Source organism: Lygodium microphyllum, chromosome 3 (genome assembly GCF_053477565.2).
Source record: "Lygodium microphyllum isolate KBCC chromosome 3, Lygodium_microphyllum_v1.1.10, whole genome shotgun sequence".
Lineage (NCBI taxonomy): Eukaryota > Viridiplantae > Streptophyta > Polypodiopsida > Schizaeales > Lygodiaceae > Lygodium > Lygodium microphyllum.
This window is the reverse complement of record NC_141137.1, coordinates 177951735-177978635: the sequence shown is the minus strand read 5'-3', so window position 1 is coordinate 177978635 and position 26901 is coordinate 177951735. Positions and strand designations below refer to the sequence as shown.

The 26901-nt window shown below is 44.8% G+C and overlaps 1 protein-coding gene across 3 annotated transcripts in view; it reads left to right on the top strand.

Annotated features, from left to right (window-relative positions):
• The window catches only part of APC11 (anaphase-promoting complex/cyclosome 11), a 99285-nt gene extending 72961 nt beyond the window's left edge, over positions 1 to 26324 (top strand). For all 3 annotated transcript variants that reach the window (XM_087675140.1, XM_087675138.1, XM_087675139.1), the window contains one exon: positions 25796 to 26324. In XM_087675140.1, the coding sequence (XP_087531266.1) occupies positions 25796 to 25911 (116 nt within the window). In that variant the 3' untranslated portion in view covers positions 25912 to 26324. The remainder of the gene's footprint in view (positions 1 to 25795) is intronic.
• The last annotated feature ends 577 nt before the right edge of the window (positions 26325 to 26901 follow it).

Sequence of the window (26901 nt, the reverse complement as noted above, 5' to 3'; positions counted from 1 at the left end):
GCCTAATCCATACGCATTCAACTGTGGTAGTGAAAGATGTCTTGTATTCAGCTTCACATGACGATATGACAACAGTGCATTGTTTCTTGCTAAGCCAAGATATGAAAGACGAGCCAAGAAAGAAACAATGGCCACTAGTGGAGTGACGCGAATCTAAATCACCAGCCCAATCAGAATCACTATAAGCATGTAACTGCAGTGGTCCCCCCTTGGCATAAAGCAATCCAAGAGATCTAGTACCCTGCAAGTAACAGAAGACACGCTTAACAGCTTGCCAATGTAACATGCGTGGTTGATGCATATATCTACTCGGGACTGAAACTGCATTTATGTCTGGCCTAGTGTTGCATAAGTAAATAAGACATCTAACTGCTGGAGCATATGTGTGTATATCAAACAAATCACTGTTATCATGTAATGACTGTTTAAGTCGAGGTTCCATTGGTGTACAAACTGGCTTGCAATCCTGTAAGCCAAACTTCTCAAGAAGTTTATCAATGTATCTTGACTGTGATAACCCAATACTTCTAGCATCATGTATGAACTGAATGCCCAAGTAATAATGCAAAGACCCGGAGTTTGACATGCCAAAAGTTTGCTGCAAATTTTGTTTAAATGCTGAAATCTGATGAGCATGTGTCCGTGTAAGCAAGAGATCATCAACATAAAGACAAATGATCAGCATGGATCCCCCCTCTTTACATTTGTAAAGAATAGACTCAGTTGAGCTGTTTATGAACCCTTGGCTAAGCAAGAAAGCATCTATCTTTGCATACCAAGCTCTAGGAGCTTGTTTCAAACCATACAAAGCTTTTTTCAACTTGCAGACCAAGTGTTTCAAGCCCTCAACTGCAAAACCAATGGGCTGCTATACTTATACTTCCTCATGAAGTTTCCCCATGTAAAACTACAGTTTTAATATCCAATTGATGCATAATCCATCCATAATGAGCAGCCAAAGCAACCATAGAACTGATGGTCGTCATACGTGAAGTAAATGTCTCCTCGTAGTCAATGCCTTTTTTTTGTGCATAGCCTTTAGCTACAAGCCTTGCCTTGTATTTGTGAATGGATCCATCGGCATTCCGTTTCAGCTTGTAAACCCATTTTGTTTCAATGGCTTTCTTCCCAAATGGCAAAGACACCAAATCCCATGTTTGATTCTTAGTGATAGAATCCAATTCAGCTTTCATTGTTGCCATTCAATGCACACTCTGTTGTGCATCCTCAAAACATTCAGGCTCCTCATCATCAAGGGTGCTTGCTGCCATAACAAACTCCATGGTATGTGTAGTATCATGCATACGAGCTTGCCTTCTAGTACGACCATCCATTGGTGCATCCAGATGACTATCTTTCATAGTCTGTAAATACCATCTAGGCATTTGTCTTGCCTCTTGACCGTGCATAAGCTCTTACTGAACTTTAGTTTCAGCACTTTGCTGAATATTTAGATCAGCTAATGGCTGATTTTTTGCATTTTCCAAAGGAGTAGCTGGCTGAACATTGAGTTCACTTGTTGAAACTCTAGCTGAATCACCAAATGTAATGGGCAGTAGCCTTTCAAATACATCACGGGCAGCCTAATATGTATCTAAACCAACAAGGGAGAATTCTGATTTTTCATCAAATAATACATTCCTATTGACAAACACCTTTTTAGAGACAGGATCATAGAGTGTGTAGCCTTTGCTCTCATTGCTATATCCCACAAAAATGCATTTGACAGCCTTGTTATTCAACTTTTTTCTGAGTACCTGTGGAATGTGTGCATATGCAAGGCACCCAAAGGTACGAAAGTGTCCAACAGTAGGTTTTCGGCTATTCCAAGGCTCAAAAGGTGTAATTTTCTTCAATGCTTAGGTAGGGCATCTATTCGAAACATTGCAAGCACACATGACGGCTTCTATCCAAAAATTGTGTGGCAAGCTCTTTGCTTTCAACATACATCTGGCCATCTCCACGAGTGACCGATTCTTCCTCTTTGCAACCCCATTCTAATGTGGAGTATAAGTAGTAGTGTACTGATGGATAATACCCTTGTGCTTTTAAAAAAAAAATCAACATAGAGGACATGTATTTCCCACCAAAGTATAAACAGAGAGTCTTAATTTTACAAGCAGACTTGTTTTCAACAAGTGTAATAAAAGCCAAGAATGCACCATACACTTCTGACTTTTTGACCAAAGAGTAAACCCAGCAAAATCGAGTAAAGTCATCAATAAAAGTCACAAAATAGTAACATCCTCCCAATGACTTTTTCTGCATCGACCCACATACATCTGAATACACTAATTGCAACGTGACTCTTGCTCTAAAAGCAACATCACGGGGAAATGAAAAACGATGCGTTTTTCCCAAAATACATCCTTTGTACAAGTGCTTAGGAGGTCTCTCTAGTAGAGGTAATCCATCTAGCATCTGTATACGCTGTAAGAGCATCAAGCTGCCAAAGTTCACATGCCCCATCCTAGCACCATCAATTGTGACTTGCAATCCACAACGTGCCAAAAAAGAAATAGAGAGCAGATTTTTCTTTATACCTGGCACAAACAAAGCAGCTTGTAGTCAGAGAATAGAGCCATCAATGGTTGTGAGCACAATCTCTCCAATACCTCTAACAAGGTAGTCAGAGAATAGAGCCTGTATCCTCAGTAGAGCTAAATGCTCGATCAGCCCAAAAAGTGTTATAACTGCATGTGTAAAAGCAATAGTCCTTGTCTCCAACAAAGGATGCGGACTTAGTAGCACTAGAAGGAGCATCAGAAATAGACATTCCTAACTCCTTTTCCTTAGCGATGCGCTTTTTGCACTTAGTGATGTAGTGGCTTGGCTTCTTGCAATAATGGCATTTGCCCTTTTTGGCTTGCGTGTCCCCTTGTTTTTTACTTGCCATGTGCCAAAAGTCCCAGAGCTCTGCGGAGCATTCCTTACTTGGCTGCTTTTGCTCAGAGGCTATAGCATCCACACCACTATTTCTTCTTGTTTGCTCCTCCTCTAGAAGCAAATTGACTAATTGAAGAAAAGTGATTGGGTGTGCGACAATCCTCATGGTGAGGTTTAAGGCCGTATGAAAAGCCAAGTACGAAGGAGGTAATAAGTTCAAAGTGGTAGATATCATCTGTGCATCCGAATAGTACTCATCAACATTCATGTGTTGCTCATGCAAGTCTTGAATTTTGTTCAAGTGATCCTAAATAGAATCACCCTCATCCATTTTCCATGTCTCTGTTAGAGATCATAGTCTGTTTGGAGGGCAGCTGCACAGTCGGACCAGCAGGGCAGCTGCATAGTCGGACTGCCACGTGGCAGTCCGACTGCCTGCAGCCCAGTCGGCTGCATTTAATGCAGCCGACCTATTTTCTGGCTGCGCCCTATTTCTGGTGCCCTATTTCATGTCAGATTTCGGCTATTTATAGTCGACACTTTCAGCAGTCTAGACACACTTCTCTGACGCAGATTACAGACCGGTGACACGCAGTTTCTGTCTCTGTTCACAGATTTCAGACAGCAGACAGTGCAGATTGCAGCAAACTTCGAGGTGGACAGCAGGTTGCATCGTCGAGGTGGAGACACGCAGTCCAGCGCACTGCGCCCGTGTATATCTTTGTATTCAGCATTCTTTATACAGCAGATCTTCATTGTCCACTGTCTCTTTCTCTCTGTGTTCTCTCTCTCTCAGTCCTACGCTTCCGCACCACTGCAGGCTCTGAGAGGGGGTGTTAGAGATCATAGCCTGTTTGGAGGGCAGCTGCACAGTCGGACCAGCAGGGTAGCTGCACAGTCGGACTGTGCAGTCGGACTGCCACGTGGCAGTCCGACTGCCTGCAGCCCAGTCGGCTGCATTTAATGCAACTGACCTATTTTCTGGCTGCGCCCTATTTCTGGCGCCCTATTTCATGTCAGATTTCGGCTATTTATAGTCGACACTTTCAGCAATCTGGACACACTTCTCTGGCGCAGATTACAGACCGGTGACGCGCAGTTTCTGTCTCTGTTCACAGATTTCAGACAGCAGACAGTGCAAACTGCAGCAGACTTCGAGGTGGACAGCAGGTTGCATCGTCGAGGTGGAGACACGCAGTCCAGCGCACTGCGCCCGTGTATATCTTTGTATTCAGCATTCTTTATACAGCAGATCTTCATTGTCCACTGTCTCTTTCTCTCTGTGTTCTCTCTCTCTCAGTCCTACGCTTCCGCACCGCTGCACTCTGACAGTCTCTAGCTCTTTCTTTAAGAAAGAGATGCGAGTCTCATTCTTTCCTGCAAACATCTGCTCCAAAGTTAGCCAAGCTTCTCGTAAGCTACTAGATGCACCTGAAGATGTAGAGGTACTCCTTAGTCTCCCAGACCAAGGACTACTAGATGATGTCTCTGGTCCACTAAGAGTCCGTGATTCTTGCTTTTCAGCCTGCACATGAGTATCATGATCATCATCAACATCCAATGCATTACCACTAGATGCATACCAACTGCTCATTTCATCAAAGATGACATCCCTGCTCACTCTGAACTTACATGTGACAGGATTGTAACAGCGATACCCTTTCTGCTCTAAAGAGTATCCAATAAAGACACACTTTTCAGCCTTTGGATCCAGTTTCTTCCGCAACTCATCTGGCACATGAACATACGCAATGCAGCCAAATACTTTCAAGTGTGAAACATCAGGCTTCTTACCTGTAAAACATTCTTCGGGGGTCATACCATGAACTGCAGCTGTGGGAGTTCTGTTCATAATATAAACAGCAGTATGAACAGCCTCAGACAAAAAATGCTTAGGCATATTCTTTTCAGCCATCAAGGCGCGTGCAACTTCTGCAATATGCCTGTTTTTCCTTTCTGCAATTCCATTTTGCTGTGGGGTATACCTGCATGTGAACTGTCTCTTTATCGCATGAGACCTCAGAAAATCACTGAACTCATTTGAGAGGTACTCTCCCCCTCCATCTGACCTCAAGCACTTTACTTTTAATCCTGTTTCTTTTTCAACTACAGCCTTGAAAGTTCTAAAGTGCTCAAACGCTTCACTCTTTTCCTTCATAAAATATACCCACAGTTTTCTAGAACAATCATCAATGAATGTGACAAAGTATGAACTGCCTCCAAGAGATACATTTTGTGTAGGTCCCCAAATGTCTGTATGTACAACATCAAGGATATTTCTGCTTACATCTCTATCATGTGAAAATGGTTGTCTTGCCTGCTTACCAAACTGACCAAACTTCACATACCTTCTGAAATTCTGCAACTCTAAATGTAGGCAAACCTGTAATCAACCCTTTAGATTGCATTAATTTCAGCCTCTGTACATTTGCATGTCCAATGCGTTTGTGCCAAATTTCAATGTCTGCAACAACACATTTTTCTTTGGCATACATAGTAGCATTCATAGTAGGAATTCCAGCATCTAGAGTGAACATACGTCCAACTCTACTTTCCTTTGCTACCAACCTGCACTTGTCATTGAAGTCCTCTACAAAGCAGCCCTTTGCATTAAATCTGACTTGCAGCCCTTGCTCTACCATTTGACTTGTAGCCCTTGCTCTACCATTTGACCGACTGACACCAAGTTCTTTGTAATAGATGGCACATGTAATACATCTGAAAGACTCTTTGTCTTACCATCATGCAAGGACAAGGGAACTTTTCCAATGTGTAAAATTGGGTAGCATGAGTCATCACCCGTCTGCACATAACCTGCATTCTGCAAATCCTGCATCTCTCCAAACCATTCTGCATGGCTGATCATATGATTGGATGCACCTGAATCAACATACCAAACATCTTCATGTGTTCCCTTTCCTGTAACAGCATTCAGCATATGCTGCATAACGAACAAACGTTCATTTTTGTCTTTATTCTTTCGTGAAGACGATGCATAGTTTCCTTGCTGCAACTTACCACGGCGGATATCATCTCTCTTAGCATAACATTGGGCTGCAATATGACTTGTTTTGCCACAGTAGTAACACACAATACCAGAGTTGTTAGAACCTCTGTTCTGCCATCCACCTCTTCCTCTAAAGCTCCCCCTGCCTCTAAAGTTACCACGACCTCCTGAAACTTGCATATCGCCAAATTGCTGATTCAATCTATTTTGTTGGTTGTCACTACCACGTCCTGTACCACGGCCTCTTGAAGAGAACCTGCCACGTTCCCTTCCTGAACTGGAGTAGAAAGCTTGGACCTGTTCACTGCTTCTTTCAGATGTCTCACTCTGCATGTTGATCTCTTCAGTGATCATAAGGGAGATCAACTCATCGAAATCTGGAAATGGCTTTCTGACATATACGGAAGTTACAAAAGACTTCCAAGCCTTTTCATTGTTAAGTCCACCCAAGGTAGACGACACCAAATCATCATCATCGGGCATTGGATCAATTGCTGCCAAGGCATCTGCAATGCTCCTTACCTTCAATGCATACTCATTGATAGACATCTTCCCTTTCTTCAATGTATTCAACTCTTGCTTGAGTTGAATCTTTCGTGCTTTTGTATTTACAGAAAACATACTTTCAAGTATGATCCAAGCTGCATATGCATTCTCTGCATTTCTAATGTGTCCCAAGATATTATTGTCAATTACTGCAGACAACCAATACATGACCTTCTTGTCTTTTGCATTCCATTCCTTTCGTGCCTTTATCTCTTCTGCAGTTGGAGGATCACTCACCTCCGGCTCCTTTTCTTCACCTGAAACGAACTCATAGAGACATTTTCCAATAAGAAAGTTCGTGACACGGAACTTCCATGAAGGGTAGTTGTTTTTGTCGAGCTTCTCAATGATGGGGCTTCCACTATTCTCTGCCATTATCACAAGAATAATACCAAACAGCAAGCAAATCTTCTGCAACCCTCGACCTGTAGTGCACAACAATACACTAGACAGCCTTTTTCGCCGTTTTCTCAACAAAACATGCAATCTGCAACCAGTTTGCAGATAAACCTTGTGTTTACTCATTGGTAAACACCTTTGATCTTACAGATTTGAAATCTGTAACCTGCGCACCCACTTTCAGTCGATACAGCCGAAGTCACAGCGTACCCTGAAACTGCTGTCCGCAACCTTGCGGCTCTAAAACGGACCCTGAAACGGTCTCAAATGCCCAAAATACAGCGCTCTTCGCGCACACCAAATTTCACTGCAATCTGAGATTTTTGCTCTGCCCTGCTTCTGGTGCCTCCACAGGCACTATCCAAGAGAAAGAGTGGAAGGATGGGAGAGCTTCTTACCCGTGGCTTGCTTGCTCGAACCTTGCTTCTTCTCCTTTGCTTCAACCTTCGAAATTAGCCTCTCTCAGTGGTGCGGCTCTGATACCATGTCAAGAATCGCGTGGTGGGGGAAGTTGCTCAAGATGCTGTGCCGAACACACACAGAATGCACAAGGAGAAGCTCACTCAAGAGACAAGAAGAGAGATGGAGGCCAAAAACGTTTTCTTGCTGATTTCTTCTTCTTCTTCCACACTCTTTACAATGTATATAAAGTATAGATAAGATACAACATAAAAGAAAAGTGGCCTACTAAGTCAAACAATGCATAACCGACTACACTAGTCGACTGGCGCTATAACTATACCAGCTGTAAATAGGTGTAACAACCTGAATATAATAAGTAATGAGGCAGTGGCCATGTGAGAGTCATAATGACCACCGACGTGCTAAGTGTAGACGTGTGGACCCATCTAACTAGGCGATTCATCATCAATGTCCGCATGTGTTGAGCTTGTCATCTCAACAATGATTCTCTGGCGGGTTGGACAAGTAAGGGCAGCATCTTTGCAAGTAGTCGAGGATACTGGATAACTTGAACCGGCGGTGGAGGCCCTAGATTCGATGGAACAAGCCTCTTTCTAGGTGGTGTCACTTGTTGCTTTCTTTTTCTTGGTTGGAATCCATTTCCTAGCAAATGCTTGGGATGAGGGTAAAAGTACATACCATGGCCCGTCTTCCTACAATTATAGCAAACATACTTTCTTTCTTGACTCATTAGGCTCTGATTGCCTTTATTTGTGAGGGAAGTGGGCAGTAATCCTTGTACTAAATTCAATGAAAGGCTTTCAAGTTGATTAATAATGTGTTATAGGAGCTCTTACAGTGGCATTTCTGGTTTGGGTGAGGCCGCTGCTATTTCTCTAGGTCTTGGCATGGTTGATAAAACCTGTATGGACTCTAACTCCCCTCTTTAACTGGGCTTGATACTTCAATTTTCTATCTTTCTCCCTAGCATAAGTGACCGATTCTTTATAGGATGTGGGAAACTTACCCTTGATCTTCTCCCTTAGTAGAGAGCAGAGTCCAGCCAGAAAATAATATTTTTTAAGGCAATTAGGTACTTTATCTTCCTCGGCTATGGAGACTATCCATTTATTTCACAATTTTATAAACATGCCTTCATATGCTTGGTACTTTCTTAGTAAGATTTGGCGACTAGCTCAATATGAAACGAAGGTGAATACGTCTAGGTCCCAGTTATATCTTATTAAGGGTAAATAAATGAATTCACAGATACATTAATCTCAGCAAGACGACAAGGGCCCAATAAGTCCCTTATGATATTTTGAAACCTGAGCTTTGCGCTAGCTATTATGTGCACGGTTTGCCTAGCAAGAGGACGGATAGGTCTGTACAAATCCCTATGGTTCATGGGATGCACTTAGAGTAAAATGAATATATCCACATTAAAGGAGATGTTATAATCCAAAATAGGGAATATTATGGGGTCAGGGAACAACAAGATCTCTCTCAACCTCTTAGCTTCGAAATAGAAGACCTAATTTTTGCTGAAAATGTTGTTAGCAGTCATGTTTGTCATGCCTTGTCATCTCTTGCCTGTGAGCCTCAGTCTGAGTCAGACGAGGACATTAGGAGCTCTGACATGTCTGTCATGTGTTATGATGGGGGAGGCTAGTTACTCTCGATTGGCTATCTTAGGTTGTGTATTTCTTTTTGGCCTCTTTTAGTGGGCAGCCAGTGGCTGCCCGGCCACTTTTTGGTCACTGTTGTGGGGCGCCCATTTTAGGGCATTTTTAGGATTTGCGCCCATTTTAAGGTTTGCGCCCATTTTAGGGTTAGGGTTAGGGTTTGTCCGTTGCCTATTTATTGGCAGCCCCCCTCCCCACTTGATCACTTGTCTTCTTGCAGATTCCGACACTCCTTCTTCCCCATGGTGGTGCTGCCATCATCATCAGCCTGATTTGGTGCCCTCACTGACGCTGTGGGCTGCGTGCAGGGACTGATCAGTCCATTTCAGTGTATTCAGCATTCATTTCAGTCAGTGCAGATTTCTCTTCCTTATTTTCTGCTTTCTCTCTCTCTCTCCCTCTGTGTTCGTATTCCCTCTTCCGCAGCGCACTCTCACATGGTATCAGAGCCAAAATTGAGAGCACGGAGGTCTTCATCGACTGGAGAGACACCACACCTATCATTTGTTGCTGCCCCCCTTCTCTCCAACAGCCAAGCGGCCCCTCCAAGTGGTCTATACATTTGCGTTTGCTGTCTCAGCCCCTTCCAGAGGCTGCCACGTCATCAACCAGCCCCTGTCTACTTGCGTTTTCAGCTGGGCGGCCTTCTCTTCAGTTGGGCGACTCCACTACAGGCTGCGTTTTGCATCCAAGGTGGTCGTTTTCCCTCCTGGCGGCTTTTCTCTAGCTGGCGCTTCTCTTCTTGGCTGTGTTTTGGTGCCTGGCAACTTTCCCTCCGGATTTTGTGCCCTACACAGCTGCGTTTTCACCTCCTGGTGATAGGCGACCTGATTTCTTGGAGTTTGGTGGTTCTTCTGGTGGTTGGTGACCCTTCTGGTGGTCATTCTTCGGCATCGGCACAGTTTTCTTTGGTGTTTGGTGTTTTGCAGATTTAGAAGATGTCTTATCATCAGTTTACAGGTTTTGATGACTCAGATGATGAGCTTTTGTCTCGACACTCATCTGAACGGAGGCGTGATTTCTATCGCGAGGACCATCGTCCGGAATCTATTTCTCTTTCCCGTCCCCCTTCTATTCATGTATCTCGGCGATCCCCTTCCAGTGGGCCGACGATGCAACCTTTGGTACCCCTTGTACAGGTACCCGTACTTCCTCAGTTGCCCAAAGAGGACCGGTTGGATGGCTCCAACTTTTCTCTATGGTCCTGCAAGGTGGAGTGTATCTTGGACTCCTTCGATCTTTGGGAGCTTGTTTCTGTTCCTATTTCCCGGCCTAAGGTGGATCCCGCAGATGGGACATCTATGGATCGTGCAGCCTTATGGGATCGGCTCAATTCTAGAGCCAGATCTTTCCTCTTTCTGAGTTTGTAGGATTCTGTCCTTGTTCATGTTCACAGGTTGAAGACTACAGCAGATGTGTGGAGAAAGCTCGCGTCTCTCTATCAATAGAAGACGTTTGCCCACCGGATCTCTCTCGAAAAGAAGTTGCGGATGCTCGCTATTGATGATAGTCCTTCTATGAAGGACCATATCAACAGATTACAAGATATGAGGGATGAGCTTGTATCCCTCGGTCGGACGATATCTTTTGAAGACATGGCTATGATTCTTTTGACTCAGTTGCCATCGCCTCGGTTTGATGTCTTCTACACCAGCCTTCTTACATCGAGGACCCGTGAGAAGCTTCTATGGGAGGAGCTATCCCCGCTTGTCTTGGAGCATGACGAGCGACTCAGAGAGGTCAGTGCTAGTGGATCCGACTCCACTAGAGCCTTTGTTGCAGGTTCGGGAGGACAGAAGAAGAAGAAGAAGTCAAAGGCTACGAAGAAGGAGAGTTCTTCAGGCTTTGACTCAGATTCAGAGAGACCGAAGTGCCCATACTGTGGGAAAGGGACACATCCCGAGGAGAAATGCTGGAAGTACCCTCACCTTCGTTCGGGAGCGACGGGTGGATCTACATCAGAGCCTTCTTCTACCTCTACACCAGCTGTTACCCATGAGTCAGTGTTCCTTCATATCCATGCTTTGGAGGAGGATCCTTCTTCCGTGGCTGCAATGTCTTTTGCGCAGCCTTAGTTAGTGGACAGTGGTGCTTCAAGTCATATGACTCCCCGAGGTGATTTGTTACAGGATCTCCGTCCATCAAAGGGTTCAGTCTCACTGTTGGTGACATTTTATCAGTGCCTATTAGTGGTGTTGGCACATTGCCTTTGTTTATCGATCGACCTTCGAGCTCCTTTTCACAGGCCCTACATGTTCCGGATTTGGGCCTTCCCCTTCTCTCAGTTTATGGCCTTACGAGGCTTGGCACACGAGTGATCTTCACCGAGCATGCCGTTGTTATTGAGGATTCTTCTACAGGAGCTGTCTTATCTACAGGTTGGCAGAAGAGCGGGCTTTATAGGCTCCATTCCCCTTCTTTGATGCAGGGTCCTCCGAGGCAGTCTATTGCTACACCCGTTCCCGCTTGTGCACCTTCTATTCCACAGGTTCCTTCCCATCCCCCACCCTCTCCTCCGGTGGTTCTCTCGTACCTCCCATCCCTTTCAGAGGGGGACGATCTCGGTGATGCGGCTGTGGATTTCCTGGCCCCTAGTATTTTAGAGGGGGATTCCCAGGATCGTGAGGAGCTCCTTCAGCAGCAGTGTACATCGACGGACTTCATCGACCTTGGCATTCCTCTTGCCACCCCACGATCCGTTTCTCCCTTAGCCTTCTGTCACATTCAGGATCTGAGAGGGGGTGTTAGCAGTCATGTTTGTCATGCCTTGTCGTCTCCTGCCTGTGAGCCTCAGTCTGAGTCAGACGAGGACATTAGGAGCTCTGACATGTCTGTCATGTGTTATGATGGGGGAGGCTAGTCACTCTCGACTGGCTATCTTAGGTTGTGTATTTCTTTTTGGCTTCTTTTAGTGGGCAGCCAGTGGCTGCCCAGCCACTTTTTGGTCACTGTTGTGGGACGCCCATTTTAGGGCATTTTTAGGGTTTACGTCCATTTTAGGGTTTGCGCCCATTTTAGGGTTAGGGTTAGGGTTTGTCCGTTGCCTATTTATTGGCAGCCCCCCTCCCCACTTGATCACTTGTCTTCTTGCAGATTTCGACACTCCTTCTCTCCCGTGGTGGTGCTGCCATCATCATCAGCCTGATCTGGTGTCCTCACTGACGCTGTGGGCTGCGTGCAGGGACTGATCAGTCCATTTCAATGTATTCAACATTCATTTCAGTCAGTGCAGATTTCTCTTCCTTATTTTCTGCTTTCTCTCTCTCTCTCCCTCCGTGTTCGTATTTCCTCTTCCGCAGCGCACTCTCACAAATGTATCTTTTCCTACTAATGCACACATTCACCCTAATGTTTTGAACTGATTGAAAGTTGTAGAAAATAGGATTATTCATTTATTCATTAACTACAAATTTCACTACATGTTGTTGAAGCTCTGGCTTCTTAGATGAAAGATTCCACAATTTAAGAGATGCGAAGGATTTGCTCACAAAAGTGATTAGCCTAGCTTTGGTGTGACCATCATCAACCTTGTAAAGTTTATAGGCTTCGATAGCTACCTTCTCAATTACTTTCAGCCTTTTTGTTGGTAGTAGTTGAAGCGCATCACCATATGTAGTCTCTCGCCAATACCGCACACCATTGTTGTGTAACTTTCCTTTCAAAAACTTGATAATCCTCAAATTTGAAAGCGCCTTCACCACTTGAAGACGAGGTTCCTTAGGGAGTGTCTTTACACTAGACACAAAGCACTCAATACAATGCCTTGACCTAGAGACTTCATGAGAGCAAGATTTCTCTTGAAGTAAAGAAGGGTGTGTCTAATTAACTTGCTTTACCCGTATACGTACCATTTGCGGATAAAGATTATTATTCTCTGGAGTTTTTTTTAGAGACTATGGTAGTATTCTTGAGCAATGAATCCCTTGAATAGGGTTTGATGAAGATTCCTCATTGTGACGAGGCAGCCAGGGTAGTGCCTACGCTACCACGACTTTCGGCACCAGGCAACAGTGTATACACGTTTCGGAGACAACGTGGCTCCGCCGACAGGCCCGTAGGTGGACATTGACGGCTTTACACGGGTCTAGAGACGACAGAGAGAGAGACGACAGGGGGAGGCGCAGCCAGCTCCTCAGACCCATCCTCGGAGCAGGTGGGTGAGCGACACCTCTCCTAAGTAGAGCACTCCTTAGCCCCCCCCTACTCACTCCACCCGGCAGGACCGTAGCCCCCCACATCCACCATCCGCGCCACAGACTACCTCACGTAAGATTTCACAGCCCCCACACCCACCCCTCTAGAGGTGGGGATCTTCCTGGTTCGTAAGTCAAGGAGAGGCAAGGCCCATCTACTAGCACCACCGGATGGACCAAACTACATCTTTTTTTTTCAGTTCTCTCGCTCAGGGAAGTGAACGGCTACATAGGTAGAGAAAGAGTTGAAGAGTGAGGTAACGGACCACATCTCCTAGTGGATGGGAGAAGAATGACTAGCACTGTTTGCACAGTAGTGGCTTGGTTGCATGATGGACATAATTGGTGGGCTGTTGTCAAGGTCCCACACTTGAGCATTATCTTTCGAGCTCCTCCACAGTGGAGAGCTTCGAGGGATGTGATCGAGTGGCCCCTGGCACAAACAGTTTATTTCTACCAGTGTACAGAGTCACAACTTTTAGCATAGCTGATAGATGCATTGATAGTATCACCTGGAGTATCTATCACCCCTATGGTCCGGTCGAGGACCACCTTGGGGGATTGGAGCTCGCTGTCCAGAGCGGCGGCAAAGTGTACTTGCATGTCTCATAGCTTTTCCTTCTCATCAGCAGCCTCCACATCGAACAAATGCCTGTTCGGTCAGTCATAGGTCTCTCCATGAGCTTGTGTTAATCCCAAGCCGAGAAGGTGGAAAAATGAATGAAAAAGTGTAAAGAAGATGGAAAAGGAGCAAAGACACGCAGGCGGTCTCTAAAGCTAAGCCGGGGCCAAAAGCGTAGTTTTAAATAAAAGGCGCCTCAAAAACTCCAAAAACTCTTGTAAAAGAGTGCCAGGCTCCCTCCTGTGTTACTTGTAAAAGAATAGTCGGTATAGGTTTAGGGCATGAAGCAAAAAGAGGGAATTAGAAAAAGGGACCTTGCCACAATGGCCGGTCATGTAAAAAGGGATGGGCGCCCATGGGATTTTAAGGTTTGTATATATAAAGTTCAAAAAGTGAATGGAAGCTCATTCTTTGATGTGTGGCTAACAAGAGCTCTTCTCTTCTTCTCTTCTTCTCTTCTTGCTTGTGTGTGCTCTAGAGAGAGGGAGTGTGAGTGTGAGGGAGTGAGTGAGTGAGAGTGAGGGATCAAGAGGGTTAGTTGGAAATAATAAAAGAGGAGAGGAAGGTAGCACTAGCAAAGCTTCCGGAATAAAAGACTAGGAGTCGTCGCACACAACCTCATAAGACCCAAAGCTCTAAACCTAGGATACCAAGGTGCAGTTACAGAAATCGGCACATGATCAGGAGAAGGTGGGTCCCTAAAGCCCTCCTGCACACGTAAGGCTACTATGAGGGGAATGCCTGGTTATGGATCCCTAAAGCACACACGGCCAAGAACACCACTCGTGTGCTACCTCCAAGCCTGATCACCCCCAGTCCCATAAAACCTCAAAACCATAAACCACAGTGGTCCCGAGGCCCATATTCATCAAGCTCATCCATACACATGCCTGAGAGAGTCGAACAAGCCATTGGCTCAAACGACAGATATCGTCACATGACCCATCACCCGCTAGAGCCCATCCGACTACAATGATCTACTCTGAAAGGCAGCAGTCCATCATAAGTAGCTGCTGCTTCCCCAGCCCTAAGCCAGGAAGCCCAACCGCTACCTAAGGTACACTTGCAACCACAACTTCCACTGTCAAAGGCTCTAGTGCTATCAAACCCCAACCACCAGCACGCCTTAAACCCTCCTACGAGTGGAAATCATTTTTGACACTAGCCTCAGATCTAGCCGAAGATACAGGGGATGACGTGGTTGATTGCATTAGACGGCTCGATGCCACCTTCAGAGAGCTAGCCGTGAGCTATGACCGCTTGGTTGCCCGAGCCTTTTGCAATTGAAGTTCGTACGATGCCTTGTTCTTGGGAGACGTTTGAACTTGCCTTCACAAAGGCAGTAAACTCCATTGCTGTATTGCTCAACAGCGAGGTCTCTAAAGAGCAAACTCTCAAATAGCGCCTCATCACGTCATACGATCAGCGAACCACTTCTGCCATCACCGACCAAGAAATTGCAGAATTATCCAAACTTGTTGAGACTGAATCCCTATTCTTGTGGCACTGGTACACTCTTAGGTTGCAATGGGAAGTAGAGGGATGCCGAGTCATGACAAACGCTAAGCAGTGCCGCGCAATCAAAACAACAGAGTACGACCCCACTTATATTGCATGAACCTCGTATAGAGTGTTAACCACTCTTCGTGACCGCCCCCTGGAAGAGCACATCAAGGGACACCCTTACCTCGATCGCCTACTGACTGAGGAGGAGCTACATATTGCTAGCCACGGTATCTCCGATGACTTTCTAACAGATGTTCTTACTTACATTATACACGTTGGCACTCATCCTTTTAATCTCGATCGCGTAGCTTAGTTAGAGTACAACCCCAATTCCTACACTTGGTTTCTACGCCGGTAACTCCTATGACCCATTGTAGAATGTCCTTAACCTCCAAAACCTTCAATTTTAGGAAGGATTCTTCTCAAGTTGGGAAGGGAAGGGGAGTGAGGTGAATCAATTAAAACCAATGAAAATCAAGCAAAATGCATAAGCACGTAAACAACGAGCGAGGTAGGAAAATATCAAGAGAACTTTGAAATAAAGGGCAAAAAGTTAAAGCTGAAAGGGAAGACTCCACATTGGATAGGATTTTAATGCTTTCATTCAATAAACATATAAAGTCTTTCTTTTTAGACTATGACTTTTCTTGCGAATTGTTAATATGAAAGCACTAATGGAAACTTGAAATTATGACAGGAACAAAAGATGTCACAGTAAGACCGTGCCCACCGACTTCTGTTCACGGAAGAGGAAAGAGCACACTACAACATCACTCTTGAGAGCCGCGCCTACAACCAGCTAAAGTTCCGAACCATTCACAACGTAGAGGGTTTGGTGGCCAAGGAGGAAGCGCCCAAGAGAGTCATTGAAAAATGCAACTTCACCAAGTACCTTGAAAAATTTACACAAGAACCTGACCACACAAAGTGTGTGGAGTTTCTCAGGTCTTACGACCCTGACAAATGTGGCACCGTTACGATAGGAAGGGGACAAAACGCCAAACAGGTGCAAGTTCGCTTAATCCCTACTTGGTGAAGGCGTTGGGACTAGAGCCAAAGATAGAGAAGAAGCAGAAGAGGGATGTGTATGTCATGCTGAAAATGAAAAAGGAGGACGTGCTAACAAACGACGACATCAGCATCCGGGACATCCCTAATGCGGAAACCAGATTGCAAGCAAAACTAGTACACGCTCTCTTCTCGAGCCAGCGCTACAACGCCTTAATGCACCGAATCAGCGTGCTTGTGCTGGAGAATGTAGCGGCTCACACCCTGCATGAAGTCGATTGGAACGGTTATGTGCGCAAAATTGTCGACCAAGTGGCTAAAGCACTGGCTTTAGGAAGCACACCCGCAGGAGGAGAGTCCTCAGCTTCCAAGGCCACGGAAAGAAAGAAGGCCTCCTCCAAGGCCTCGTTCATTGCCTATGGAAGCATTTTGACTGCGCTCATCCAGGAGGCAGTGAAAGAGACGCAAGATACAGAAGAAGGGGAAGGAGAAACGCCTGACAGGTCACCCCCTCACAAGGGCCAAGAGAGGTCCAACGACAGAACCGAGACTGATAAGGAAGAGTAGGGGCAAGAAGAACAATCAAGCAAAAACAGGCCAAGGAACCCAAGAAGAAGAAAACGCAGAAGAAAAATAAGTCGGATGAAGGCCGCAGGAAGGAGAAAGAGGATTTGGAAAAGGCAAAAAGACAATCCCTCAAGGAGGTTGAGGAGAGGGAGAAGAAGAAGAAACAGGAAGAAGAAAAAACAAAAGAAGTCAAGAGGGCTAAAAAGGTGTCAAAACAGGAGGTCGAGAAGAGAAAAAGAGAAGAGCAGAAAGAAAAGGAGAGACTGAAGAAAGAGTACAGGAAAGCTGAAAAAGAAAGGCAAAGACGAGCTGCGGAGGAAGAAGAGGAACTAAGAAGGAAGGAGGAGGACGACTTGGCCGAAGTTACACGACGGTCCATTGAGCAGCAGTGCAGGGCTGATGATCCGGGAGCCTAGAGCCCGTTGAGGGAAGAAGGACCGAACCAACCACCCTTACCCCTAGCATCTCCACTAGCATGGAGGTTTCCAACTTTGTGGCCTGGATGCAATATTTTATCAATAAAGAAATGGCCTAGGGAAAGAGCAGAGAAACCACGGCCACGGGGGAAAAGAGACCAGCCGGCAGATGTTGAGTCGAGATAGGACTAGAAGCATCTGAGAGTGAAAGCCTCGACCACCCCAACCCACACAACAATGACGCCACCAGCCAGTTATGACGAGTATGTCGTCGAGTTTCTCTCCCAATTGGAGAGGGCGAAGGAGGAAAAGAGGATGGCTGTGGCTGAGTTGGTGGCGGAAAAGGAGTCAGTAGTAGCCGCCTTCCAGCTTGAGAAAACCCGCACAATAGCCATGCAACAACCATAGTTTTTTGATCTCAAGTAGGAATTAAAGGCCAAGGAAGACATGGAAGAAAGCTACAAATAGCGGCTTGAGGATGAGAATCAAGAACTGGTGCAGATGCAGCGGGAATACAAGCTCCTCTTGATGCAACGTGGGGAATTGGAGGCGAAACCCGCCAACATCGAGTAAATGATGGAGGAATTAAATGCCAAAGAGGAGGAGAGAAAGCAAGAGAGGGAGCAGTAGCAAAAGGAGATCGGATCAACTACACTTGGGAAGGAAAGAGCACGAGAATATGAGCAGAGAACTCAAAGCCCAAGAGCAGAAGCTCATAACCTTGGTACAAAAGCAAGGGGAGAGCATGGAAGGAATGAACAAAAGAGCAGAGGAATGGGCCGCGTAGAATGAGAAACGGGTGAAGACACTGGCACGGCATCTCGCTTTGGTAGAGAAAGAAAAAATCCTTGCAAAAAGTAAAGCAGACGCCGCCCAGACAGCCTTCAGTGCCCAACAACAGGCCTTCCTCAATACATTACTGGACACGACGCGGCCAGAGGGAAAGGAGTCGTTGGAGGTGGTGTAGAAAAAACTGAGCATCGCATGCAGAGCCTTGCATGCAGGGCTACAAATGCCACCCCAACCTGCGGAGATTAGGCTGAGCTTAGAAGAGCAACGGAAGTACCTACTATTGGCCAGCCTAACTCCCGAGGAATTGGACGCACTGGGCTTTGAGGAAGGAGCGCAACTAGAAGACCGGCATGGGAAGGAGGCTGACCTTGAAATCGTTATGGGGAGAATCAGAGAAGAGATAATTCCACAACCCCCCTCGCCGCATGTTCAAGAACAGTAACAGATTGATCCACCCACGGAAAGACAAGCCGTGCTAAGGGAGAGACATCGAAAATTAGTTGAAGAAACCAGGAAGCAGTTAAGAGCCAAATCGGTTGTGCAGCTGTCCGCACCCCTCCCATCGTGCCCCGATGACCTCCCTGTTGGATTCCACGCGGAGCTTGTGATTTGGGAACGGCAAGAAAAAGAAAAAGACCCTTTCACCTTCAGCTTCCTCATGCCTAACAGCCTGTGGAGGGTCCTACCGATCAAGGTGATGGAGGAGGTGATCGTGACTGGCGGCCGATTGGGACAAAAATGGCTGGAAGAAAGAGAGAGGACCTCCACTCTGTGGGGAAGGGAAGAAGCTGAGTTTTGGCAAGACAAGGTGTTCGAAATACCACATACTATACAGGGCTACAACTGCCAACCCTTATGGAGGAGGCGAGTGTGCGATATTAGCATGCTCGCTGTAACACCCTGCCCTATGAGAGGAACGACCCCACATTCATGGCGTATCCTCGTAGGGTAGGTGTGGATTTTGTTGCCACCCTCCATGGGCGTCATGATTTCCCCATCATCTACAACTTCAATGCCGCCTCCTTCGAGTATGTCCTTTTTGACTTGGGAAGCCTAAATGATTCCATGACGCGTTTTCTCGCGGACTTTTCTTCATGCCCTGATCTAGCCTTTATAACTACCTGTAACTATCTTAGGCTACTTAAGCTACTACTCAAGCAGGACCCAACCCCACGAGCGTGGCTTGCCTCCCTTCTTTTTTGACCCTAACGCCATTGACAGCTATGCCATGGCGTGTTTAATGATAAGAGCTAGCATTCTCCCCTCCTTTTGCCTAGCTCTCCTAGAGGATATGAATGACAGCTAGTTCACTAGGTGCAACCATCCCTTCCTCTTCACCACCTCCCTCCATGTTCGCATGAACCTCAAAGGATACATGCAAAGCCATCAATTTTTAAGCAAATCCATCCGACCCCCTTCTCCGCCTAAATCAGACAAGGAAGATTAGGTACAGGCTGTCGTTTTACTAGTGTAATACTACTAAAAAAAAAAGAAAGAAGAAGAAGAAGAAGAAGAACAGAGAGAAGAACAAAAAAAGGCATCCAAGGAAGAGCAAGCGGAACATTACACATGGAATAACCAAAACAACTCACTTACAGAAGCACTTAGCACCACATAAAGCACGATCACTGCACCTAGGGATCCTCAAGTTAGGCGTGCCCGGTGGCTTCGGTCGTTCGGCTCCGCCCCTAACCCCCTAGCCCCTTTTGCTCCCCCACTTCACGGTTAGGGCCCCTCAAGGGCAAGACATACCTAGGGAGGTCCACTCGCCTATGGTTAGGCCTGTCACCCTAAGCTACTCACATTGCACCTCTTGCACGAATGGGGCTCCCACGTGTGGGATATCACCCAGGCTACCCTGTGGTTAGACCCAACTCCCCATTCCACCAGCACAGGCTCAATGCACTACACAATAAGATAGACACCTCCCCTTAGGTAGAGCACTGCACTGTCTCATATCATGCATAGACACCCCATCGTATACCCTCAAGTACTCCAATGTCTTGCAATCTTTGCATGATGCGTGTACGAGGCACTATCTCAAAAGCTTTGCGAAAGTCTACAAAGCAATAATAGATCCTCTTGTTTGGCTCGACCCTCCTAAATAATGGCTCTAAGTGTGAGATAGAGATCTATTAACGTCTCTAAAAGGCCAGAGTGGCCTATGAGACCATTACCAATACAATTGGTATCATCTCTCATTAGATAAGAAGAGAGAAAACTTATGTGTAGGTCTACATTGTAGATTAGAATGAGAAGTATGGAAACTGAAAAAGCTGGAAAAAAGTAAGTTTAAAAGATAAAAAAGAGTGTAGAGTATCTCACCCTCAGTCGATGGAATCCACCAAGACTCGGCAAACTACCTCCGACTGAATCATGGTGCCAATCTGCCTTTGTAACGAGCAATTGTGATTCGAACGTGACGCATATGGGCACGCCTATGTTGTCGAGTAGGCACTCTAGGGCATCGTGCTTTGCGTAACGTTGTAGCTCTGTCAACTGTGATGCCACCTGATGTTGTATCTCGGCAACTCTTATCAGTAGGAGATGTAGTGTTTGGGGTGGTAGCGACTGGGGGTTCAGCTATGCTGAAATAGTCTCTAACTGCTCTCTGGAGGGGTGGATGATGTTGGGGTCGCCTCCTATCCCGTAACAATAATGCTCTGCGTCGTTGGAGACATCTTTGGTCCTCATAGTCCATCACCCGTCTTAGTGGCCCAAAGCCCTCCTTAAAGAGGCAATGATAGCGGCCTTGGATATATATATATATATATATATATATATATAGAGAGAGAGAGAGAGAGAGAGAGAGAGAGAGATTAATCAACATCTTTTAAGGCCAAAATTGTCCCATTTGGTTCTCTATATCATAGTTTGTATAGGCTCAACAATTATGGGAAATTTGTGAAAGATTTGACATGTGTAGTTGTTTCAGATGCAAAACTTTGGCATGCACTTATTGGTCATTTAAATTTTGCTAGCTTACTATGCCTATAGAAATTTGACATGGTATCTTCATTGCGTACTCTTCAAGGACCTATGAAACATGTTTGTGAGGGCTGTATATTTGGTAAAATCAGCATGCTTCTTTTCCAACGAAATGGTTCAGTGAGAGCTGTTTGCAAATTGCGAATTGTACATAGTAATGCTTGTCTCTAAAATCAGCATGCTTCCTTTCCAAAAAAATGGTTCAATGAGAGCTGTTTGCAAATTGCAGCTTGTACCTAGTAATGTTTGTCATTTGATACAAACAGTATCTTCTAGCAATTATTTATGCTTTGTGACTTTTATGGATGATTTCTCTAGGCATGCATGGATCTATCCTCTAAAAGCTAAGTTTGAAGTGTTTTTGTGTCTCAAATAGTTTGTATATTTGGCTCAAAACATGTTAGGATTTAAAATGCATACTCTCCATTTTGAACATAGTGGCCATTAAAGGACCTTTGTGGCAACAACGGAGATCTTCTATGGAGACTTTGATGCTCTTATCACTTTACAAATTTTATGTGTTTTGAGTGTGTAACACTAAGCAACGCAGTTGGAGAGCTCATGAAGGCTTTACTTGGATTGCCAATAGAATGCAAAAATCAATACACCCCAGGAGAATAGCAAACACGTCTATTCATAAGTATCAGTAGAAGCTTCTTTATTGGAGCATGGTGAGTCCATCTCTAGCATGGAGAAGTGTTGTGGTGGGTGATTAGGTTCTACTAGCAACCATGTGATATGATACTTGATGTTGGGCTTTCTCTAGGTCATATCATTGGCTGGGTGAAGTGATTCATCAAGAACATAATTTAATCAAGATAAAATTGGAGAGCAACCAAGGTTAAGGTTGCTTGGGATGTCATCATTTAGTCTAGATCCAAATATGGCTTGAGAATCGTAGGCCTAAATAGGTAGAGCAAAGCTTTACTGGTAAATCTCATTGTTGGGGGTCCTTTTCTAGGTGAGGTGCCATCAAAGAAGTTGTTGCTTTGGAGATTACAAATAGTCACACTTGGCCTTGGAGGACCTTGGCGGTCTACCATTCATTAAATTTACAGAAGATTTGATTTAGCTATCTTGGGAGGGGTTTTGATGTCATCTTTGTAGCTGCTATTATATGAGCCTAGAGATCCTTATCATTAGGCCTTCATTAGTTAGCTGTAACTGTGCTGTTTAAGAGGATTTAGGCAATATCTTAACTTCAACCATCGTTTGAATCAAAGTCAGGTCATATAGTTAAAGGGCCGGATTTTCTTGGGGGATGTTTAGCCTTGTGTTGAGATACCAAAGTCATATAGTTCATCATTCTCCATTAATTCCTATTTTGGTTTCCATTTACAGCCCCAAAAAAGTTTTATTTGTATCATTTCTTAGGGTTTGGGTGTTACCTGAGAGAGTTGAGGCACCACCCTAGACACTTCAGTGACTCATGTGCTTATAAATAGGGCACTGGCAATCGTCTATCCTTACTCTTCACTCACTCTCTCATTGATTCTTCATCAAACAGGTGCTGTCCAGGCTCCAGCTAACTATGACACCATACCAGCAAGGCGATTTCATTCTGGAGGTCTTCACATTGTCATCAGCTCCAAACACTCTAGATTACTGTGTTTTGTGTGCACATAGCTTGGTGGCCTGTCTTTCATCATCTCCATTGCCACAATTGCTGGTTTCACTTGTCCTTGGACTGGTGCAGCATATCATCTTCATCCTTATCATGTGTTTCCAGCTCTTGTTGCGATCCCAGTACCGAGCCGACAGTTTCCAGCCATCAGCCACTTTATGGAGGCTGTGTTTGCAACAAATTCAGACCATATACAATAGGTTATACCCTCTTTATCAGCCCTACTTTAGATACTTGGATTTTTGTGTTTTCTTCCTTAAGGGTTGCTTAGCAGTCACCTTGATAGCAGTCATTATCCTAGAGAGATTTCTGCATATCCTTCATCTCCGACAGCTTCTGAGGATTGTGTTTTGCTCCCTCTGCTACTGTCCTTCATCTTCCAATGTCTATTCCGCGATTCCACTTCATGGAGACTGCAATTTGCTCCCTCCACAGAGTAGCCTTTTTCCTTGTCATCAACACCTTTTCTCGAAGGACTGCATTTTGCTTCCTTCACAGTGCAGATTCCTTCCAGCTGCTATTCCTTGATCGACTAGCTAATTGCATAGGCTCAAAACTAATGGCTTTGAGCAATCATGCCTAGTCACCTCGATCCCACAAAGCACCCCAATCCTTGGCACAAAGTATATCACAACCTTAAAGGCTCCCTACTTGTTTTAAAAGAACATGCATTAAGTGTTGTCTTAATCAACATAAACCTCAAGAGACACTCAGTTTGGTTTCCAAAACTATTCTACATATGCATGGATATTATCAAGGCTACATATACCTTTAGCTTCCCAAATGAACCATGCCAATGTGATTACATAATCAGAAGCCATTGCCTTACCCTAAGCAAAACCACACATATACTTACCCATGGGAACCATTATCTTTGAGCTCGCCTCTATTGTATCAGCATAATTCATTCAACATGATTCAATGTTTATCATTTTTATTCTACTAATTGAGTTGTTATTGTCATAGTGTTTGCTGTACACGCTGTGTTTCTCCTTGCAAACCCTACCATCTCTCGACATGGTATCAGAGCATATTGTTCGGTCTTTTGACACTTTGAAGTGAAAGCGTTTGCCCTTTTGAATCTATCGGATGACACTTAGATGCATAGACTTCATGGCCTTACAGGGGCTAGGACCATGGTAGAGACTGTGATGGAGGGATTTCCCTCAAAGTGGAGGACAACTATAGACGCCTCTCACATATGGATAGGTTTCTCTACCAAAAGAGACATTCTTCTTGTAATGATTGGGATCAATAGAGAGAGTACGAGGATGACAAGATCATAAGAAAAGATTCAGGTTAGTTAAAAGTTCAGAAGTTATGGTGGCTCACTACGATAAGAGATTGTGTTTAGACTTGGATCCAATGACTTGTATGATGAATGGATGGCTGGAGATGTTGGGCCTATCAAAGACAGACCATATAGAGGCAATGCCGATTGCTACCTACCATTGGGATAGCCATGGTGTCTGTTTGGCCTTCACGGTTGACTTTTGGAGGAGATTAGATGACAGTCCCAGGTCTAGGAAAATTCACTCTTCTTGTGGTTAGTAGCACACGAGCTTTTGACGATCAGCACTTGGCTTGGTTATGACAGGTCCCCATTAGCTTCTGTCAGACGTACAGATGGAGGCGATACAAAGACAATGCTTTGTGCACAAGGCCTAGGAGGTGCAGAGGAGAGCTTTCAAGATAGTCTTCCATGGTATGGCTGAGACCATGATAGTGACCTAGGGGGCAATAGCTTGGGTCATGGATGGAGGTCCTGCATGTGGATACAAAGATTTTTATGGGATCCTATTCTTTCTCATTTCCGGCCAGCAGTTAAATCCAGATTTTCCTTGCCAGACCTTTCTTAGTCAGAGTGGCCAGAGACTCGAATAGATTGCTAGCACTATTGCTGGGTATCTTAATGATACACAGATTAACAAGGTACATCTATTGCAAAGACTCTTCCCAACATTTGAACAGAGACTGTGCACACTCTTTGCAGGAGGTTGGAAAGGTAAGGGTGGCTCTGACTGCATGATGAGAATGCAACTTTTTCCATCTAGAGTCACACATGGTTTGGCATTACGGACCCGCCAAGCGGCTGTTCACCCAGCCCTCGTGTTACATTTCTTTTGTATTTCTTAAGGTTTTGTTGTATCATTGGAGTTCTTTACAGGGAGTTTATATCTGTATCTTAACTCAGAAAGTTTGTTTCTGAGGTATTTAAAACATATTTTTGTGTGCTCTGAAAGAGAGCTGGGTGCAACATCTGAAAATCCACAATGCGCTACTTCCAAAATTTCATGTCTGTTTCAGTTTTCATTTCCGTGTTTGAGTTTTCTTCAAGCGTGTTTGCAGTCTGAGAGTGCTCTGCGTTTGTATTGGATGAAGCTGTTTCTCTGGAAGGACAATCACCAATGTAGTTGACTTTGGGGAAACAGTCGGTTTCAAATTGTTGGTCTCATTGTCCCTCTTCTGAAGCCTGCCAAAATATGAGAAAAGAATCTCCACAAAGCTTGGACGTGTGCACAGCCTTGTCCTTAGCTTAGTTTTACACTAAATGTGTGGCACAAAGGCCATAGTCTTGTTCGTTTGTATAGCAACAGACTTTGAGCCTCAATTATCAACTAATTTGAAACAGCTGTTTGCTGTTGAAAGCAACAGACACAAAGTGAGTGACGTTTTTAAAGTCAGTCTGGTTTGGCAACCCTGTGATGAAGATTAACCTAACCAGTCAGGCTGCTTAACGGAGGTAAAGGTGCACTCTGTTAACTGAAAGGCTGCTTCATAAATGTGCAACTTTACATTATTGAGATGTCTATATTGTCTAGCTATGCTGCTTAGAATGTTGACCTTCCATAGAAAGACCTTCAGTTTCCATCACTCTGGCAAGCAACACAAGAATTTCCCTCTTGAGTTTAACTTACAAGACTTTTCTTAACTTATTTTGGCCTCTGCTTATTTTGGAAAGATTCCTTTCTAGATTTGGTGTTAGGTGTGCATGGTCTGCTCCTGTTCGGTACAAGTAATCTTTAGAGATGTAGTGTACAACCAGTTGAACTGTATTGATTGAACTAAAAATATTGATATCAATTTTCTTGTGGCATCTTGTTCCTTTGTGTAATGTCTGTTTTAATTCTTCTTATTTATCTGTTTCTTGCAGTTTGGGGAGTCTGTAATCATGCTTTCCATCTACATTGTATCTTGAAGTGGGTGAACTCTCAGAGTCCCCGCCCTCACTGTCCAATGTGCCGAAGGGAATGGCAGTTCCAAGGCTAGACCCATCTGGTCAAGTTTCTCAGAACAATTAGAAAATACATGCTCAAGCCAAAGGATGAGGGTATAGTCGTATATACTATGGATTCTGAGGCAGCTGCATTAAGCTGCATAGCTATTATCATATGACGTGGTGCTTTAGGGAAGAGATGAAATTGGAAGTTGGATTGGTATTGTCGATCTCTGGCTTTGTACCAATTTCTAATTGATTTCTGATCAAATCTAGTTGACAAATTTCCATGGTGATATATAGCATGCAGGTCATATCCGTCTTCACAAGATGTGTCTGTGAGAGAGAGAAGGCACGGTCTAAATCAAAGCCAGATGTTAAGGCTTTGGACGGGTCAAAAACTTAAGGTTGCTAGACTGTTTTATGGGCCATAAGGTGTTCAAAACCTCGACTCGTGTTCTGTTGTGACCGATCTCCTTGCCCTTAAAGCCTTTGCACTTGGCTGGATACTCATATTTTCTAAGCTTGATAGATTAACATCCTATCTAGCATCCACCTCTTAAGGTTTGCTCCTTATATCAACATTGCAGTGGTTAGAGTTTCAAAAAGGCTCTAACTTCGTGAGTATAACCATAGGAGCTCCTCATAGAAAACGGAGGGCTGGAGAACATGACCCTGACTAATGAGGAAACACTCCAACACATGGCCTTGGCTTGAAGTCTTGGTGCTGAGCGCACCCCCCAACTCCATGTAGTAGTTAAGATCATTTCAATGGGCATGCGTGATTCCTTTGTGCCAGAATTATAAGGCGTCCAAGTGTCTTTGAAGGACCTCTAGTAGATCAGTCATTTGCATGTGATACGATCAAGATCGAGAGTGTCCTATGTCACAGTAGGCACCAAAAACCCCTCCACATAATAGTATATGTAGCCACACCATAAGATGCTTCATTGATATCCTAGCCTATAGGCGATCAATCCACTCACCTCATCTTGCTCCCGCCAACACCTCCCACGCTCGCCGCTCCCCTTAGGTGAATAACA